The sequence below is a fragment of the Pelecanus crispus genome, chromosome 3, assembly GCF_030463565.1.
Source record: "Pelecanus crispus isolate bPelCri1 chromosome 3, bPelCri1.pri, whole genome shotgun sequence".
NCBI classification, from domain to species: Eukaryota; Metazoa; Chordata; class Aves; order Pelecaniformes; family Pelecanidae; genus Pelecanus; species Pelecanus crispus.
This window is the reverse complement of record NC_134645.1, coordinates 42,331,383-42,351,951: the sequence shown is the minus strand read 5'-3', so window position 1 is coordinate 42,351,951 and position 20,569 is coordinate 42,331,383. Positions and strand designations below refer to the sequence as shown.

At 37.6% G+C, this 20,569-nt stretch overlaps 1 protein-coding gene across 1 annotated transcript; it reads left to right on the top strand.

Moving 5' to 3' along the window:
- The first annotated feature begins 520 nt into the window (after positions 1 to 520).
- On the top strand, positions 521 to 20,569 carry PIGF (phosphatidylinositol glycan anchor biosynthesis class F). Its single transcript, XM_009489208.2, has 5 exons — positions 521 to 748; positions 2,407 to 2,498; positions 3,360 to 3,476; positions 8,854 to 8,962; positions 20,293 to 20,569. Exons 1-5 carry the CDS (start codon positions 521 to 523, stop codon positions 20,404 to 20,406), a joined length of 660 nt encoding a protein of 219 aa, XP_009487483.2. The 3' UTR covers positions 20,407 to 20,569.

Below are 20,569 nucleotides of genomic sequence, written 5' to 3'. Positions count from 1 at the left end.
CGCGCACGGCGGTGAGGCTGCGGTGAGGGGCGGCCCGGCCCGGCCCCTCGGCCCCCCTCACGGCCCGGGACGGGTGCCGCCGAGCGAGGCCTGTCAGGCGGCCGCCCCGCCGCTGTCTGCCGGCTGCAGGGGGAGCGGTGAGGAGCAGCCCGGCCCGGGCGCGGAAGGGGCTGAGGCGGTTCCCTCTGTCAGGAAGCGCGCTCGGTGGCGTGAGGGGCGCCGGGGCCGGGGCGGGGGCGGGGGCAGGGGAAGGGGCAGGGGCAGGGGCAGGCTGCCTGCTCGGTGCGAGCCCTCGGCTCGCCCGCCTCTCGTAGAGCGGCGCTGCTGTGTCCGTGGGTGTGGGGTTGATTTTGAAACGAATGACGTTCTTCTGCCCCAAAATAAGCACTTTCACCCCCAAACTAAGCTGAGAGCTTGTGTGTTGTGACCAGGAAAAGTCCTGTCCTGCAGTGCTGCTGCTGTGTCTCAGTAACGGGGTGCGGCTTGCTGTCTTGCAGGTGGCCGGTTGATAGGGAACGCGATGAAAGAAGCAGCGATAAGGAGGCTCTTGGCTGCCAACCTCCTCGGTGTTGTTTCAATTATTCTGACAGCGGTTGTTCCGGCTTTCTTCTGGGACGGATTCACGGTTTTGGGAACGCACCTCGCGTGGCTGTGTATTTGTTCTGTTTGTGTTACTACCCTTAATATAATCTTGCACTTAGTCCTTAAACCAAATCTGTCTCCTAAGAGAAGTTCATTTGCTCACAAGGTAAGATTGTTATTCTTAAATTGCTACCAGGCGATACGGAGGGGAAGCAAATGCTTTCACTGAAATAATCAAATGAGAAAGAAAGAAGACAATTTTTGGTGGTGAATTCTTGTTTTCCATGAATGAGCTGAGTGTAGCAATTTTTGAAATAAGTTCTCCAATATTTTTGTGATGTTAAACTTCTTCTACCTGTAAATAACCTGTTCAGGTGAGCGATTCTATGCCTCTCCTTTTTCTTGTCAATATATCGTTCTTTATAGTCCCAGTCGTTGATCTTCCAACAATTTGCATGGTGGCAAAGGTCTGCAAAATTGAAAGGGCACAGAACTCATTTCATAGTCCAGGCCTGACCTTCAGTGCTATGAAGAAACACTTTTCTCATGTGTAGTTATAAGTTTCTAATAGCTTTAAAAGAAGAGAAATTCGTTTTAGAATTTGAGACATAAAAGAGAGACTAGCTCATTACAATTTAAATAATTTAATTTGGTAAACTTTAAAAAATTATATGGAAAAGTATTAAAATGGCTGCGTTTCCTTGAATGATGAAATTCACATACAGAAGAATCTAAATCTGGGAGAAATTTTTGTAGTTACAGTTTGTGACGGGAGTATTAAAGGTATGAATCTCGATGAAATAGGTTTGAACAGACTGAACTTGGAGCAGCACCCAACTTGTTCAGGAGTGGGGGAATACACCAGCATTTTGAAGTCAGGTAGATAGTCTTGCACTCCCAACTTGCTGGGTCAGACAAGATTTAGTGCTCTGATGTGGTGATTCTTAAACGTTTAAGCAAACATCCCTGAAAGCAGTATCTTTGTATGCAAAGCTTCTGCCTAGTTTTGCTGAGGGGCATATGAAATACACAAAGTCATTATGGAAAACAAGTATTTTAACCATCTGTGCTTTAAAAATGAAGCAGGCTTCGTGTTCTAGGTGCGATTTCATCCCAAGCTAGCATAAGTAAATTTAAAAAAAAAAAAAAAAAAAAAGCCTTCAAGTGAAATTATGGATTTCCATTGGTGACCTGGTCAGAACAGACCTAACCAGAATTGTTTATCAGCTGGCTATGCTATATGATATAGTGAGTACCCAGAAACTGTTGTTTAAATTCATAGAAAATTATGTGTTTTGCAGATTTATGCAGTCATGGATGTTTCTCAAATGGATTTAGAATTTAAGATGAAAAGTTGAAAATGTAGTGGTTTTTATTTCATGTAATTTTAAGTATTACATTTGATTCTGAATGTCTTTTTTTGGTATTACATATCTTCTTGCTTTTAAATATTTTTTCACTTTCTGTGGAAGATGCCTTTTAATTGATGGACATAACACTCAGATGTAAAACAGAAATGTAAAAATATCCAATAAAATTATTTCTGTTTATCTTGTCATTTCCAGTTATATTTTTTGTATGTTTGCCTTATTGTAATAGGGTGCATGAAAAAATTTTAGATGGAGTGTGATCATTTTTAATTACTTAAAGTATTAAACATGGGGAAAACTGCTTTGAATATGCCTTGCTATTATCATACTGTGCTGTAGCTGAAATTAAAGAAATAGGTAGACTATAATGATATTGATAAGATATAGACTATATATGTTACTTATATTCTTTTCCTTTGAAACATTATTCTGATATTCTATTGCTCTTTTTTAGATATCCAGATTTCTAAAATGCTGTATATACTTTTTCATGTCTTGCATACTATTTCATGCGATTGTTGTTCTTTATGGAGCACCTCTCATAGAGTAAGTCAGAAGACCCTGTCTTTAAACATTTTAAGGGGCAGTTCTCCTTGCAGATATTGGTATAAGTACTTGTGTATTTCCTGGTACATTGGAATTTAAAGGATAAGCTCCTGGCTGGGCGAAGAAGGGTGGCTGATTTGGGTTTTTGGAGTTTTTTTGGTTTAGGGGTTTTTTTTGGAAGCTGGCTCTCACAATTTCTGTGTATTTGGAGATGTGTTGTTCAAGACAGCTACAAACAGTTCTTTTTACTTTAATACTTATGTTAAACATATGGGTACAAACATTTTTCCAAGTTTCATTTAGTCATTTTCCCCATAAGATTCTAAAACATGCATCTTGCATATCTTTCATCCTTTTGATATTAGTGTTTTAATTTTTAGGAATGATTAAGGGTGGGGTGGGGGGAAGAGAGGCATGAAGCAGCCTGATTTCTGAAAGAGATACTAAGTTACTGACTAACAATGGCATCATGTAGTTTGATTTTTGTGGTTGCTTCCACAACCTCAAACTAGAAAAATAAATGGAATAATGAAGTAAATATCCAAGTGTACTTCAATTCAGAACTAGTGTTCTATATGAGGTACACCTGTGTTTTTTAAAATGTTACAGGTATCAGTCATTTAAAGTACTTACTGCATTTCAGTCTTTGTTGAGATAACAGATACCAGAATTCTTTCCATCTTTCTTTACTGTTCTACAGAGTAAGAAGAAAATACTTTATTCTTCTATGTGAGGTTTAAGAAAGCATGCATGCTTTCACAAGTTGACTTAGAGGGTTTTTTTTTTTTTTTCCCTAAATCTTGGAACTCCTAGAAAATTAGTAACTACCTCACTTAATTTTGTAATATTCCTTCTTTGTAGGTCAGTGACTGAGACATTTTTGTTTGCAGTTCTCCTGTCTACCTTTACTACTTTACAATGCTTGTGTGTGCTGGGACCAAACATACAAGCATGGATACGTGTATTTAGTAAAAATGGGTAAGTTCTATTCTAAAGTTTCTGATTTTACCCAGAATAGAAATTAACAGAATTGATGTGAATAATATATCATGGATTTTTTTGTAAAGAAGGGAAAACTTTCTGAATTATGGGTGGTTTTCATATTTGTAATCACAGGCTCATGAAAGCTTTTCTGACAAAGTTATTATTTATTTTGAGGATATTGATTTAGAAAACTGGCTTTTTATTTATGGTGTCCAGACAGTAAATCTCACTTTATGTGTGTTCAAAGGAAGTAAAGTTTCAAATGCATGTTTTACTGGTGTAAAACCATTGTGCAGTCCAGTACAATGGCTGCTAAATAACGAGGAGACCTGAGACTGAGCTGTACAGGGAGAATCTTGCACATGATCCAATAGTACCTTCGTAAATACAGCTTTTAAAGTAGGAATAACAAGCCAAAACAAACACTATTTTAACAGTATTTTTAACTTGAATATAACGGTGAAAATTATATATAATTTACTGTGGTTTTAACTGTGTAATCTTTACCCGTGCTCTTTTTCAAATTTCCAAGAAAGCTGTTTTCAGTGTCAGAGTTTTCAAGCATTTTTTTTCAAGAGTATGTTTAAAGTAAAATGAGCCTTTTTACCTGATTTTCACCTCAGTGACAGCCATGACATTAGTATGTATCAAGGATAATGTATTTTTCAGAAGTATTCTCTCTCTTCTGCCTTTTTTCACTCACTAAATAACAGGATTGTTGAAAGACTGGGACGCTGAAACATAAAGAAGTCCCATATATGCTTGAGATTTAATAACAAGATGTTAGCATTCATTCCCTTTTAATAATTCATAAAGGTTAAGTCTCATCTCAAAAGAAAATGGGAAGTTGTGTAACTCTGCTGTCCTATGGAGTTACTTTTGGTTTAAGCTTCTGTAGAGGAGGACAAACATAGACTTTTTATAGTAGTTTCAGGCATTGACTTTTGGTTTATCTCAGTTCTCAGCTAACTGAAAAATATCTTGAATCCTTATTCAATCAGTTACGCTTGGTTTTTTGTTTTCAGTGGAAGGGTTGAATAGATTTTAATAAAAGCACCAAGTTGTTTAGCCAAAACAAATAATTTCTGATTCACTTAGTCATCTTTGGAGGTTTTGCAGCTGGAAGTAATATTTGAACTGAAATAACAGATGTTTGACAACAGTCTGTCTTTGTGCCAGGTTAGATGTTGAATGCCTGTCAATTTCTTTCCTAGTCTAGATCTTAATGTTACTTCAGCACAATTGCATAGGAAACCGAGTTGTCTTGTTTTGACATTTCTGCTCTGACAACTTGGTACATACTTCTTACTAGTGAGCCATGTGACGTTATCTGAATAAAATGTCTATTTAATAATGATGTTTATTTAGACTAGCCTTTGAATGAAAATAGACTACAAAGAACTATTGTAGCAATTTTTTTTTTATGGACTGTAGCAAGCTGCTCTCTTAAAAATAATCCTGTGTTTTTTCATTTGACCTCATGAATGAGTTAGAACATCTTGCATTTAGGCGTGAGCCGAGTGTAGACGTGATGTATTAAAAGGTTGTCTCTAACTTAACCATGTGGAATGAGGTGGGACTGGTTGAATGGAGGAAAAGGATGGTTAGGTAATATCAACACAGCTGTCTGCCTTTAAAGAAGAGTTTAGCAGATTGAACTGCACTGGAACAGCAAGCTGGAAAGTCTGATTAAGCATATAGCTTAGTATGAAAAAGGAATGTGTTTTTAAAATATCTGAATACAATTTAGACTTAAGTAACCACTGGCATTTATTTTTGTTACTCTTACTTGCCTGTGCAGTATTTCAAAGATCAAAATGTACTTGTGCTGTTGTCTTTGCAAAAAGACAGAAAAAGACATTTAGAAGTAGAAAGTTTACCTTGACATATCAAGTGTAAATAAGTAACAGATATTCATTACCTAGCTATTGCTCTGGATAGCTTTCTGCTATGTTTTAGGCGGTCTAGTGTGAAAATACTGATGCACGTAATGTCTTGTCATAGTGCTATTCATAGAGTTACATTCAAGCAACTTGTATGTAATCTATTGCATCATAATAGCTATGGTGCAACTGAGTCAGTCTGACTGAAATATTTTAGTGATAATCTTGCAAAGTGTTTATTTTTTCTGCAGAGATGCTTAGCTTGCTTTGTTTCTACTTGCAGCACTTGGAAGTGCAGTCACTGCTAGTAAAATCACTTCTAATAAGGTTACTACAAGATCAGTCTTTAAGTGGCCACGCCTCTAGGACGTGGATTATATGTGCCATCTCATGATAACATGTGATCTGTGACACTGCAGGTTTAATGTTTGTATTATAAAGTTTGGGTTGTTGGTGGGGTGGAGGGGAGGTGGTGTTCAGTTGGGTTTGGTTTTTTTTGTATACATAAAAAAATTGCATGAAACACAACTGTAGCTCAGAAAATCGCGATGCTCCACATTTTCAAACTGAGTGCACTTTCGAATTGTATATGTCAATTTGATGGACCAAACAGATTTCATTTTTTTTTAAATTACTTTATATTAAGGAATTTGAACAATTTGTTCTTACCCACTTATTTATAGTCTACACATACAATGTGTCAGAAAATAAGTTTGTGTATCATAAAACCTTCAGTTCTAACTAGGCTGTAAATAGGGCTCTCCTCACTAATTCTGCATTTGGGAAGGGGTGGGCCCATGCCAGCTATCTCTGGACTCCATATTTTGACATCTAGTGTTGTGACCAATGTCGTGACACTGATCATACACTATCATGTAAGCAGATAGAGGGAAATAAAAGCAACAGGGTTATCGGCACTAATGGAAGCAGGTGATTATTCTTTAAATGGCTTTTCAGTAATTGTTGGCTGAAATAGCCTCCTGCATAAAAGCCTTTTAGCAATCAGCTTTCAATTGCTGATTTTTGTTGCTCCTTTTGGAGACTGTTTATTTCAAATCAGTAGTCTGGGTAATTGTGTTGAAATTTCTGGTATAATAGCAATTATAAGATGTCACCTGGGTAGGAAATAGATTTTATTTCAAGCTTGCCAAAAATTAGTATAAAACCCTAACTTTAAGGCTCCTTCCAGTTTTCATTTCACCTATTTTATCACTTGTTTGTGAACTGCATACTCTTAGAGACTTGGAAACATCCTTTGTAAGGGTAGGCATCATCAAATACTAAGTGCTGCTTAGTATTTCAGTCCTGCTGCAGCCCAGAATTCCAGATCTTGCTTGTCCAGGAGCTGTCTGAGTAAATTCTTGTATGTTAGCTAACCTCTTAATTGAAACATTATTTAAAACAGCTCTTAATTTATTGTATTGTTTAAAGGGGTCACATAATTACTTTAGGCTTTAAAAGGGCTTTGTGCCACTAGTGATCATTTATTGTCTTAAATATTGCTAGTTTTGCCTGCGGAATGGTCTTAGTTGTAATTTATTCATAGTTAAAAAATAAGGAAACGTATTAAGTTTATAAATGTTGCTGCCATTGTTAGCCTCATGCAAATGAGGGGTTTGTGTGATGGGTTGATGGGTTAAAGAATACTTGCAAAAATCCGATAGGTGACATTCCACGAAGAAAAGAGAATAATCAAAGCATCATTCCTTCAGGATAATGTTGGAAGACAAGTCAGGTTGTATTTGAGTAGCCAGTGTCCGTGCTGCAGAGTGGTTGAATTAGCAGCTCAAATGGTTGCCAAAGTACCAATGTTCTTCCCTTGGGCACTGTGCATTGCTACTTCTGTTGTTTTGCTTTTGGACTTGGTCTGATACCTCCATATGGTGTAGCAGTATGTGTGTAGATTTACCAGATAAGATGTCTTGTGGGGGATAAATGTACCTCAGTCAGTCCTCAGTATATTCTGCTGGCTCTTTCACTGCTTTAAGGCTGTAGTGAATGTTCTCTTCCCCATGCTGCCTAACAGCTCTCTGCTCAGTTACTCAGCTTCAGCAAATCATTTACAAGAATTTTCTACATCCAGACTCCTAAACAGTTTTATAGTTAGATCAGGACCTTTCCCTTTAAAAAAAAATCTCAAGCTGGTAGGATTGTGAATCAAAATGGAGTATTGTAAGTTAAAGGGATGGGGTTATTGTAGAAGAAACAGTTCAGCTCAAAATATCAATGTTGCACAGTAAATATTGTAATCTGTATTACCTTTATTTTGCAAACAATGAAAAATGTTTGCTTTACACTTGTGAGCCGTTTGGTCAATAGCAAATGCAGCAGTGAGTTAGGTGTACTCAGAAGTGATGTCAGAAATTTTAGACTCTTCAAAACAAGGTGTAGGGTTAAAGCTTTCAGGTCATGCAACCTAAACAGCACATGTGAAGTTCAGAGTTTACTATCTAGTGTTCTCGCCATAAAAATGCACAACTTTTTTTCTTCTGTTAGCTAAAGCTAGGTTTGTGTTTATAATCTGAGATGTAGCAAACTTAAGATTCGGAAATCTTCACCTTACTGATTTGGAGCAGGGATTTCAACTCGGTTCTTCTGTCTCAGAACTGTGCCGTACTGTGTTCTGAACTTCTGGTGTTCTTGTTTCTTAATTGGTACCAAGTACTCAAATGTTCATGGCTTGAGAAAAGCAAAGCAATCACTTGGTAGACTGATGATGGACAATAAGTGCTCATCTATTAAACAGAAACCCAGCTTTTCCAAAACTTTTGAAGACAGTAGTGATAGAAGGCTATAAATGGAGAACTGAAGTCATTAACATCTCTTATGATACGTGCCATGATTGGCAATGCAAGAGTTCTTTAGTGTGCAATAAATTTATCCTGCAGCCAGTGTACTTGAACTTGAATGCAATGTTGCTGATGGGCTGCAATGTGCAGGTTACACTTATTTGCAGTGTTTCTTTTCAGTTGATGGAAATTTGCTTTGGAATATTCGCATACTGGACTCCTATTTTAAATTTCAAATTGTTGTAGTCATCAAATAATAACAACATGTCTGCACCATAGAGTACTTCGTGACTGGTGCTTGCGCTTTTCTGTACAATCCTGTGCTGCCCTTTCATGTCTGCATCTCCCTGCACTGCACACAGTATCATGGTGATACTTTCATTTGCTCAGTCAAACAGTGTTTCAAGCTCAATAGGTGTATTTCCAGGTAAAATAAATTAGCTTTTGCAGTAAACATCTCAAGGGAAAAAAAAGTCTCCTGAATATGTGGTATAGAAAGATTGTGATTATAGCTAAAATATGCAGCTTACATTTTACATATAGTTTGTATCTTTTAGGAGAAACCTGCATGCTATTTATCAAATATATGGATTTTTATATCTGTTTGTAGTCTCATAAATCTTGGGAGAAATCAGATCTAACATTCTGACATGGTAGCTTCTGCTGCTGTTGAAATCTTGTAACACACTGTTTTTACAGAGCTATGTCCATCTGGGAAAGCAGTCTACAGATTACTACCATGTGCAGTATACTTGGAGCTTGGTTTGGAGCATTTCCTATTCCTCTTGATTGGGATCGGCCTTGGCAGGTTAGTATGTACACCTTTATCATAAATACAAAAATACTAATTTTCTGGATATGCACCCTATACAAAATTGCTCTGAAACTGTACAGGTGTATTGGACTTACTCATAAGGTGTCCCTACAGGGTTATGCCAAATATTTAAAAAGTCATTGGAAGCATCTGTGCTAACAGTGTAAGGCTGTAAAATGCAAAATTTTTTCCTCCATTTTCAATAGGTTCTTTGTTACAGATTTATGAGTGTCTGCTGCTTGCAAATTTTATCATGAAGTAGAGCTGTATTTTCTTAAGAAGAGGCTAGACAAACAGGAGGAGAAATGTGAAATGATGAAGATGGCTCCAAGTTTGCCTTCAGTCTGGTAGCTTTTATTGTTTATGGGTAGGGAAGGAAAGATGCTTTCCTAGTGTTTTAGTTCCCCTCTATCTTCCATAAAAGCACTTAACAGAATGCATTTTAAATGGATTTGGATTGATTTGTGGAAATGGTATGGCCAAAGCACTGTACTAAAAACTTACCGTCTGATTTCAAAGGAAGGCAAGCATTAGCTTTGTAGTTGCACAATAAAAACTGTGAAGCTGGCATTGCAGATTCTGTCTTTATAAATGCAAATGTCTGTGCTATTTTCTTAATATTTTTGTTGGCATGGAGAAATTATTCCATTAAACATAACTGAAGTCTGCATTTGGCATAAAATGACACTAAACTGAAGTCTGCAATTGTCATAAAATGATGACACTAGTAACACTTTTTCCTAAATGTCCTCAGTGGATGTTTTCTTTCCTCAGGTTACCAAATTCATACACTGTCAGCTGAGTAGTATCTACAAGGCCTGTTCTTAAGCAGATGGTTTCAAAGGTTTCTTTCAGAAATCAGTATAACAGGCAACACGCTTTTCTCTCTGATATTGTAGAGACATTGTGGCTTACAGCTGCAATGGAAATTTGTCTTCCGTAAGTAGCTAACAGCCTGCTTTTATGCCACCAGCCTTTCTTTACAACAGTGCAATGAGATTCAAATTTCTATTTCAAAATAATAGAGGGGTAGGTTAATACTTTAAGTAAAAAAAATCAGGTTTTCTTCCCTAAAAACACTTGGTTTTGCTCTTGCAAGATGTTTTGCCATCAAGCTGACATAGGTATATGTTGGCACTAGTTAATTGTTGATGGACACGAACGTAACCCAAAAATCAAGGGATTCATTGAAATGCAATCTCCTGTCTTCTTGCAAAGTCTTACTCACTTTCCTGTTCCAATGAGAGGCAAGCACTTCTTTTTTGCTCAGCTAGGATTTTAAAATGTCATGTCATGTTTTATTTTATTCCCAAAATCTCAGACTTTGCTATTATGCTGTGTATAAAAATTTCACCTTCTGTGCACCAATGATGTAAGGAAAACTTAATTAAGTCAGTAGGCTCTGATTAACAAAAAAAAAGACACTAATAGATTAAGACAGATACTTTTAAGTACAGTTAACTTTTTATTTGTCCATTCCCCCATCTTCCCATAGTAGGAGACACAAGTTTGGTATTACCAGACCATTGGTCTGGCAGATTTTTCTGTTTGAAAACTCTTCCAAGTTAATAAAAGCCAAATATGACTCATGAAGGCTAAGCTCTATAATCTATACTTAGACATCTAAAAAGATATTATCTGACTCCTCAGAACAGCAAAGCATCTGCAGAAACCTCAGATACCATAACTTGTCACTAGCTGTTTCTGGGCATGAATGCTCCCCAGAGAATTCAGGCAGCAGCAGAAACTGTATGTCTGTATTTCCCTTTTCCTTCACCATCTCCACCCTCATTTCTGACATACTCCTGATACCAAAGTTGGCAGGGGAGAGTTTCTGACTATCACTTCCTGCATCAAAGCAATTTTTCTGTGCCTAGATCCGGAGTATTTCATAGAATCATAGAATGCCTTGGGTTGGAAGGGACCTTTAGAGATCATCTAGCCCACCCCCCCTGCAGTGACAGGGACAGCTTTAACCAGATCAGGTTGCTCAGAGCCCCGTCCAACCTGACCTGGAATGTTGCCAGGGATGGGGCCTCCACTACCTCTCTGGGCAACCTGTTCCAGTGCTTCACCACCCTCATTGTAAAAAGTATTTGCTGCTCTGTTCTTCCCCATAAGTTCCCTTTATTTTTCCCCATCCCCACTTTCTCCACCTTTTACCTTCTAATGTTTAAAATAGTGGGGTGGGTGAAGAAATCTTGCTTTCCACTTTGGGTCTGAACTGTTTGATCATCACTTTAATCATCATGTGAGCAATTCAAGACCAGCCATAGAGAAGTTTGCTTATCAGTCCTGCAGGCTGCCACTTCAACGCCTTTGAAAGCTGCAATTTTAAGTGCTAATTTTGCTGTGTAAGGGGAAATGAAAGAAGTTCTTGTTAAAATGTAGTGTAGTTTTTAAAGTCAAATTATTTCAGGAAAGCAACACAGCGAAGCACCAAAATGGTAACAAATCTTCAAGGCAGAAATGAACCTCTTTAAAGTAGCTTGTTAGAGATCCTGTTCACAACTCTCAGAAGTTTTCAATCACCTATTGATAATTTAATATTTTTGTGAAGGTGATCTCTTAAATATTGGTCACCAAGGCACAGAAGAAGGGGAAAAAAAAAAAAAAACCCCGTGTCCTGGCCAGGCATTTTCAATAGTTGCCCAAGAAACACTGCTTCCCAGTTCAGCCAAGCTGAGACATATATGAATCGGGTTCTCTGGGAACACTGAACTTCATGCAAGTTGATGTGAGCCTTTTTCTGTCCCCACTGAGTAGTATGGATTCAACAGCACAGATACTGAGTTGCACATAGTAGCTCTGCATTGCTGTCTCAGAAATCTTGAGAGCCAAGAGACGTTTCTGTTGTTCTTCAGAAGTTTGCTGGGCACTAGCAATGAAACCCCTTTTTGCAAGAGTATTCCTTTTGCTACCTGATGTCAGGTGATTACAGAAACTCATAGATTTTTTTCACTGTAGCAATGAAAGAGGAGAGGTGCTTTCTGTGTTGCCTTCAGCCTAAGGCAGGGGAAAGAATGGCCCTCATAAAGGATTCTGCTGTTGTTGCAGATCTGCTTAGTTTGGGAAGAAAATCTTCAGTGCAGATTGTCTGTCTTCAGAGTGACTGATCTAACCACTGACTTACTGAACATGAAAATACCTGTACATAATGCAGTTGCAGGAAGAGGTTCTTTATTTTAAAAAAAAAAAAAATCCCCCCCAAAAGACATGGACTGTCAGTGTTTTGTTTAGAACCTAATCCAGCTGGTACGCTTATCGAACACCTACGGATTAAGTCCCAAGCAAGATCTGAAAAAAATCATGTAGATAGATCTTAATGTAGGCTTAAAAGTAATCAGAGCCTGGTCAAAACCAGCTTGCTTCCAGGCATCTGCATGAATAAAGTATTAAGCTGTCATGCGTTTGACATCAGCTGTTTCTCGTATTAGCCTAAAAGCAGAGAGCTTGAGGATTACAATTTTGGGTTTACCCTTCTCAGATCAAAAAAGGGACTCAAATGGAATAGCTTAGTCTTTGGACTCAAGACCAGCTTTTGAGATAAGAACATGTTTAATTAGCGATTGTTTTCCTTTTTGTATTTTAGACTTTTGTTGTAAAGATTTTTTTTAAAAAAATCTGTAGTAGAAATCGTTCTGCTCTAGAACAGAAAATGTGGTTTAAATCTCATATGGGCGAGACTAAAGTGGTGTTATCATTTTAGAGAGCAGTGTTAAGGCCTTAAAGCCTGCTTGTTGCAAAATCTGGTTCTGATATTTCTATTGGTTATGGTTAGTGTTTGTGGTGTAACAATGTGTTATGGAAACACAGCTCCATTTGTACCTTTAGCATCAGACAATTCATTATTTAAGGAGTGTTGTAGACAAGGTGAAATTGGTACTATAAGAATTGGATGGGTCAACAATAGTTGAGAAGTATCATTTGATAAAGCAAACCAAAGGGTTGCTGCTGCTGCCCTTGTGCTCTGTTTATAGTCCTGAAATGTCAAAAGTTGGCAAAAACATCTGACATCCAGCAGGTGCAGAAATGCACTGTGAGTTTGGAATGAAAAATGCTATTGCTATTGATTTAGCTCTGTTAGAACAATCTAATATAACCTGAGGTTCACAGAGAAAGTTAAGCACTGTCCTGAATTGGTGTATTTTTCCACTTGATCAGGATTTGGCACTTTATCAAATCTCATGTCTACACTTTAAACTGTAGACAATTTCAGCGTCTACAGTCTACTTTTAAATTGACTGTAGTCCAGTTCAGAGACTGGAGTATGTAAACCCACTTCTGTGAAGTCAGTTTTATTCATAGAAATGGTTTCAAATGAAAATGGCCTGCAGCCACTCACCTGAAGCAAACAAGAGGCTGAAGCAAAGAGAGAGTGCTGAGGATGCTGGAATTCCAGTAGGTATTGAATAAAGCTGCCTGCACTTTTCTGTAAGGCACCTGTTGTCTGAATTGCCACAGATACATATGGCAGTTCTGCTGCTGCTTTGTGGCCTTCAAAGAAAAAGCACCTGAGGGCAACATTAGGTTCATTTTTTGCTAATCTATTTCCCAGTCCTTAACTGTCTGTATTAGGACTCGTGTCTTTTCCTGCAATCTTAATAGAAGAACTGAAAAATTATATGGTACTGGAGTACCATTACCTATATCTTACCTGACCAGAAAATCAGATGTCAGTGTCTTGTATATCTTTCAATAGAATTTGTTTTTACTTCAAAGTACTTCAGACTTCTGTGGAGTAAACTTGGTATGAAATTCATCATCAGGAGTTCCAATTCATGTGCTGATGGCTAAAATCAAAATGCTACTTCATCCTGAGTTATTCATAAACCAAAGAAAACATACTGGTTCTTTATGCATACCTCTTGTGACATGCAACAAAACTGAGATAAATACAGATGTCTCAGAAAATCTTCACTTTATTTTCCATGTTTATGTTTGAAAAATACTGCATACAGGGGATATTCAGATTAGTGGGCCTGTCTACATTTAAAAATAATAATAATGTAAAATGCATTCTTTTTCTTAGCATACAACAACTTTTATGGCAAGTAAATATTACTTAATAGGAACAGAATATTGTTTTGGAAGTAAAATGACATTAATTATCCAAATAATGTTTCAGAATGGAAATTAAAAATATATAAAGCATTTCTGTTAGAAGTAGAAAATATATTGCTGGAAGTTAGTTGGTATCCTGATGATTCATTGTTTTTCATTATTCTGTTGTTGTTCTTAAAGTAACTTTTTAACATAATTTGGCCATGCCTGTTGCCCCTTTGCTAGTTTTCAGAAAAATGTGTTTTGTAACTATGCAAAACAGTTGCTTAGGGAGGCCCCTTCTATGGTTGTTCCTCATTATATGTCTACATAATTAAGCCTATCTCAGACAAAGGTAAAGATAGTTGCCTTACAGGAGTGCAAGTTAGTCCCTACAGTAGTTACATTTCTGTATTTTAAACAACAACAAAAAAAACCCACAAACTTTTCAAGAGTTACTCTGCAAGACATGTTTCAGTTTATTACAAGTGTCAGACTGGCAGAATAATTTTGCCAATGTTTTGAGGTTACTCTAATTCTTAAACAACTTTAAATTATCGTAATTAAGTGTTGCAAACTATTTTTAAATAAGGCTATCCTAGACGATGTTCAAAAGGTTCCAAGAGTTGTACATACATCTCGAGCTCCCCTAGTCCTCTGATGCACAGTGGGTATGTAAGGGTTACCGTTAGTTAGGACAGTTCTAGCAAAGAAATAGAAAATAACTTCCCTTGTTACAGTTGCTCAGTTTTTTCAGATCTCCTGTTTCAAGTTGATGGTGTACTTTTAATAACCACATGTGGTTAGGATCCCGGCTTCATGTGTCACCTGAGAAGTGGCACCTTTAAAGCACCACACCACTGAAACGGAACAGGATCATTTAGGTGTTACTAGACACATCCTTCCTCTGCCCAGCTTGAGGTAATTTAATTGCAGAACAAGATGTTATAATTAAAGACCAAAACCCTCTCAGCACGCTTTATATGCGGTGGAACTAGTATTCCAGACACCTCATTCATCATCGACAACAACTGAATTTTGGAAATTGTGAAGTTCCTAGGTTTATTGCATGTTTTGATAACAGACTTTTAAAACATGTTCCTGGGTTTACTGTGTGCATGCCCACCCATCTATCTGGTTTTCTGTAGCATAATTTTGATCTATAGTATCTGTTACTAACGATAAAAAATGACTTTGAAACCATATTCTGTCTACGGTGTTTTCATATCATTAGGTTAAAGTGAAATTGATGTATTCCCACTTTATACTGGATACTGCAAACACAATAGGTAGTGCTGATGTAAGTCAAATGAGTTGATTGACCCATGTAATTTTGCCAATATGACTGTAAATATCAGCCTAGATACCTCTCAGACATTTGTAACCTGAAAAATAATCTAGAGAATCTTGGGTACAGCTCTTGGTGGTTACTTGAGTAAGCTGAACTAGGACTATAAACTTTCACACTACTTTGTTATTCTTAACACAGCTCAGAGAGTTTCCTTCTTGTATTTGCTTTTGGATCAGAAGGTGAAAGTTTTGTTGCAAAAGAAAGTTGCTTTATGTGAGTAGAAGGGATAATATCCAGTGTTTGAGGTTTTTTTTAAACAGAGGTAGAAGCTTGTTCCACTTTAGTGTGGTTATCATTGTTTATTTCATGATATGTTTTCTTAATGTAAACCTTAATGATGAGACTAAAGGCAATTATGCTTGCTTTAACTTTAAAACACAAATCCACAAAACCAACTTCTAGTTACAAATCCCAGCCTGAAAAAAAACCTCACACTTCCTTCTCCTCGGCATGTGCTTGTCAACACACACATTCTGTACAATGTGATAAGACACTTTTAGTTAACATGTGCATGCAACCAAAATAGATTAAAGGCATGTACTGAAATTTTTAAGACAGTACAGACTAAACAATCAGGAATTTAAGGCATGTTAGAAACAGGGAGGGAAAGTAATTGTGCTCATTTATTCAGTTTTAAAATGAAACAAAAATTAGTACATAGCTTTCTAATTGACAGTCAGAAATGGATCTTTTGAAATAGTAAGAATACAAAACAAATCAAGTTTAGGCATATGAGAAAAGCACTCACCTAAAGAATGGGACCAGGTTACAAAAAAAAAAAGAAGTAAGTATAGTAGATTGCCCCACTGTATTTGCATTTGTAGAATTAAAGTTCCAGCAGTCAGCTGCTTACTTTATCATACCTTTAAAAACTTTATTAGGGTGTTGCTCCTCTTGCCTATAAGAATCTGGCCTTTACGTCCTTATCAATGTCTATGTAATTCCCATTGCATGGGATGCAAGTTACAGACTTGTAATAGGTGACAAAACTGTCATGCAGTCAACATTCTGGTTTAACTAGCTACATGCATAGTACAGCAGAGCTAGACACCTTGCTGGGATCCTGCAACATGCTCTGCTTTCCATGCAATATGCTACACATTCTCACATCGGTTCATAGGTGTTCTAAAGAGCTGTGAGGAAACTAGCTCATTTGTTTCCTGAAAGGTTGGCAATTCCTAATTTGAGTCTTTATTCTTAACATAAGTTCTAATATATACTAGAAACTTTGCAGTTCTGCAGCGTCTATTTAGCTAGCCTAAAGAAATCTCTGTTAAGTACTATCACTGCTGCCAGATGAAAAGGAAAGGCAAAAAGAAAATTTAAACAAATAGCAGAAGTCAGGATCGTTTTGCATTAACCACTGGCTCATGCTCTGTCCCTTAAAATGCAATTTTTTTATGCTTATTAAGCATGTAGGTTGAGATTCCTAGTAATCACAGGTTGTTAAAATTGCCCTTTTCTGCATGCATTTGATATGCAAACTGACTATTCTTGTATTAGGCTGTGAGAATAGTAGCTGATGCTTCCTAGCTACTGGGACAGACAAGGCATTTCATGATGATTCCTGAAGAACGTTCTGTCCTGTCTCCTGAGCTTCCCACGCTTTCCTCTCCAGATCAACCTTCTTCCCCCTCAAAAAAAGTGCAGTTAGGCGATGTTGCCTAACATCTTACTCCCCTGTTGCTGACCCAGCCTAGACGTGACATCAGTACTGGGGTAGGATGTGTCAGCTTCCTCACAGCAGAAGGGAGCATAAAGTAGGAGAAACTGAGCTGAATAGTTCTCGGGGGATGAGAGGGGTGTATCACAAGTTGCATACTTTAAACAAGTGGAATGGAATCTCTTAGAACAGGCAGCCGGATATTAGCTGCTAAGATTTTTATCACTCAGAGGCAGTTCATACCAAGTCAGGGAAGCTAAACCAAGTTTAAGAGATAATATGAAAGACAGGGCAAAAGCAGACCAATCAAGTAAGTCAAATTCATTTAAAAAGGTCCAGTGGAAACTGATCGGGTCTCAGAAAAATGAGGCCAGCAGCTAATGCAAAATAAAGCAACACACTTTCATAGACAGACAAAAAGCATATGCAAGGGCTGTTATTTTAGTGCAGGTGATGTGCTTAAGAGCCACATCCTAATCTGTCTTTGATAACTTGCTGCTTTAGATATACCCATGGATGCATCTGGCTATATGTAGCCTAAAGGCCAGCAGTCAAGAATATAAGGTGCAGAACTAGTATCATCCTGTTCGTTAGGGGTTTTTTGCCCTGCCTTGAGGGTTAGAGAAAATAGTGTAAGGACAGCAACAGTTTTAAGTCCAGGCTTTTAACTCCTGTGCTTAGGGAGTTTTCAAAAGGCCAATCAAACTGCCTTCAGAACTACTTTGGGCCACCTGACCAGCATAATAAAAATGCATACCTGGCCTAGTACCCTTCTGTTCTATGCCACTAGAAGGGATGAGGTGGTGTTTCTGTTCTGTCTCATTCATAGACAGTGAGATGGAGTGTTCTGTGGTTTCTTCCCTTTGCCCCCTATCTTTGCCAGCTGCCATTGCTGAGGGTTGGATTTCAGAGGTCAGAGGCTCACGTGTTAAGCGAGACAGCCTGAAACTTCTGTAAGGTAACACTGATTTTTAAAAATCAAAACAAAAATTGAATGTTTTGGAAGACAGGGACATAATTAATATTAAAAGTTATTTACATAACTATTGAAAAATCATGTTCCAAGTTGCAATTCAGTCAGGTAAAAAGTTACAACAATCATCAGAGATCCTTTTAATTGTACCAACAATTGCCCACTACCCACAAAATACCAAAAGATACAGGACCAATGGGTCATCAGGGGTATTGACTCTGTAGTTAAGGGAACACAAAAAATTCAGAGTCCAACATCTACCTATACTTCTGAAAAAGCAAACAGGCAACTACAGATTCACCTAATGTAGGTAAAATGTAATGAAGGATCATTGATCGCTCAGAGAATCTGATGTAAAAAGACCACTGAGTTATGAAGCCTCTGTCCATAGTTTTGTGGATATTAGAGTGGTATTTGACTTCATCAGTGGATAAGAAAGTATGACTCCCGTTCCAACTGAATGTTACTGAGTGAGCAGCTGGGGTTGCAGGGACTTTTTTATTGTTTTGTCCTTTAGACATGTGTAATATGCAAAATGCTAGAAATAATTACATTCTATTTAAAAGTTGAAAAGATCCACCTGAAGTGTAAGTTTAGCCAAGGCCACAAACTCATGTGAGTTTTAAATATACATAACATCTTACCATGCCAAAGCATCTCAAAGCTTTTTATAGAAGATCTACAATACCACTGTGAAATGAATGAAAACAAGCAAGTCTTTGGTTTGAGAGGCAACAGGCAAAATATTCAGCAACAAAAACAAGTAGCAGAGACAGAATGTCTGGAAATGGAAGAATGAAACAAGGTCAATAAAGAGTACCTAAGGCACCTTGTTTATAATCATCTTTGCTACACTCCTTAAGACCTCCAAATAATATATAAAACTGCGAATGCTAAGGAATGTGAAGATGAAACCGCTGAGGAGACTGTGAAGATGAAACAGCAGAGGACAAAACACGTTACTCTTATTCCTAGTTAAAATTCCCATGATCAAAGAATGTGAATAAATGTATTTTTCTGAGTGATAATGAAGTAAAGAGAAGAATCAGAGCTAGGAAAATGAATGAAAGAAGGAACCAGTACCATTAAGAATAAGTTAATTTGATATTCATGAATTGCAAGTCAAAATGAAGTAGAAAGGAACGATGGACACTGAGATATGGGTATTTTCTTTAAAGTCTAGTGCATTTCTCAGTCTCAAGTACTACAGAAGGTGAAAATATTCCCCTTAATTAAAAAAATAGGAGAGTGCATTCTGTACTTGCTTCAGGAACATGCACTGAACAGCAGGAAGTGCAAAACTGTCCTTGCCAAAAAATATGCAAAGGAGAATTTTGAAGAGGGATGGCAATTCAGTTTATTCTACAGTAAATATTTTTTTAATCACCAACTTAGTTGAAACTTTCATTGAATGCAGCATGTAGTTGACTCCAATATAAGCTACATCTGAGGACAGATGGGTTAAGTTTTGTTTTGGCCACTCCTCCCTGCAAATCAATACCAATTTAAAAAAAGGGGGGGGAGCGGCAGGGGGAGAATCCCATTACTTCTTTGCCTCAGTACTATATGGTTTGCAAGTCAGCTGTACTGAGTCAGATCCCTGTTATTGTATGAGGAAATAGAGCTTACAATTAAAGCTCTCTAACATAACTGGCTTACTACATGTTTGCTGAACTGGGTGCAAGATGTTCAGTCAGTTTCCAAATTTACATTCCCTCCCTACTGCTGGCCTTAGGGAAATTCATCCCTTTGCCTACTCTCCAAGACCCCCCAAAAAAACCCCAAAACCAAAAAAACCCCACAAAAACAAGAGAAAGAAAACTCCTCTATCCAGCTCAGTCTCTGGCCTTGTTTGAATATTAGTTCATTTATACACACCTCTAAAAGTTTTAGAATGCCATGAGAGATTGGAAGGAGAAATTGTTTTGAAACCTACAGATTTCTTGATGTGTGCAGCAGAACAGGAGGTTAGGTTAGCTGAACACTTCAGGGGATGTAAATACTTGTAAGTTTTTTCACATAGTTTTGGGAATATTGAACTCAAGTCTGCAATAGCCAGAAGCCTGATTACATTTTAATGCATATTAATTAAAAACTGTACAATGGCATTTAGTGTTCGTGAAGATGATTGTTACACTTTTGGTATTTTTAGGAAAGCACATCAAGCTTTAAAGTAGAGTAAGACTGTATTGTCTTTCAGTACCTAGATTACACTGAGAATTTGTGCTCACAAAGTACAAAAAACCACAAACATTTTCCTCATTGTCTGCTTTTACCTTGTGTTCTCCCCTCAGGTATGGCCCATTTCCTGTTCCCTTGGAGCTACCTTTGGCTATATGGCTGGTCTGATTATTGCACCTCTGTGGATACACTGGAACCGGAAGCAGCTTACATACAAAAGCAGATAACTGGAGCAAAGAGAGACAAGGTATTTCTTTGTGCAGATTCCATACAGACTGTGCAAAAGTTGTGTTTTTTTAAGAGAGAGAAATATGTATGCGTATATATAGTCAAAGCAGAAGACTATCCAAATTCATTTAGAGTATTTCAGGCCAAGCATCTCCACTCAAT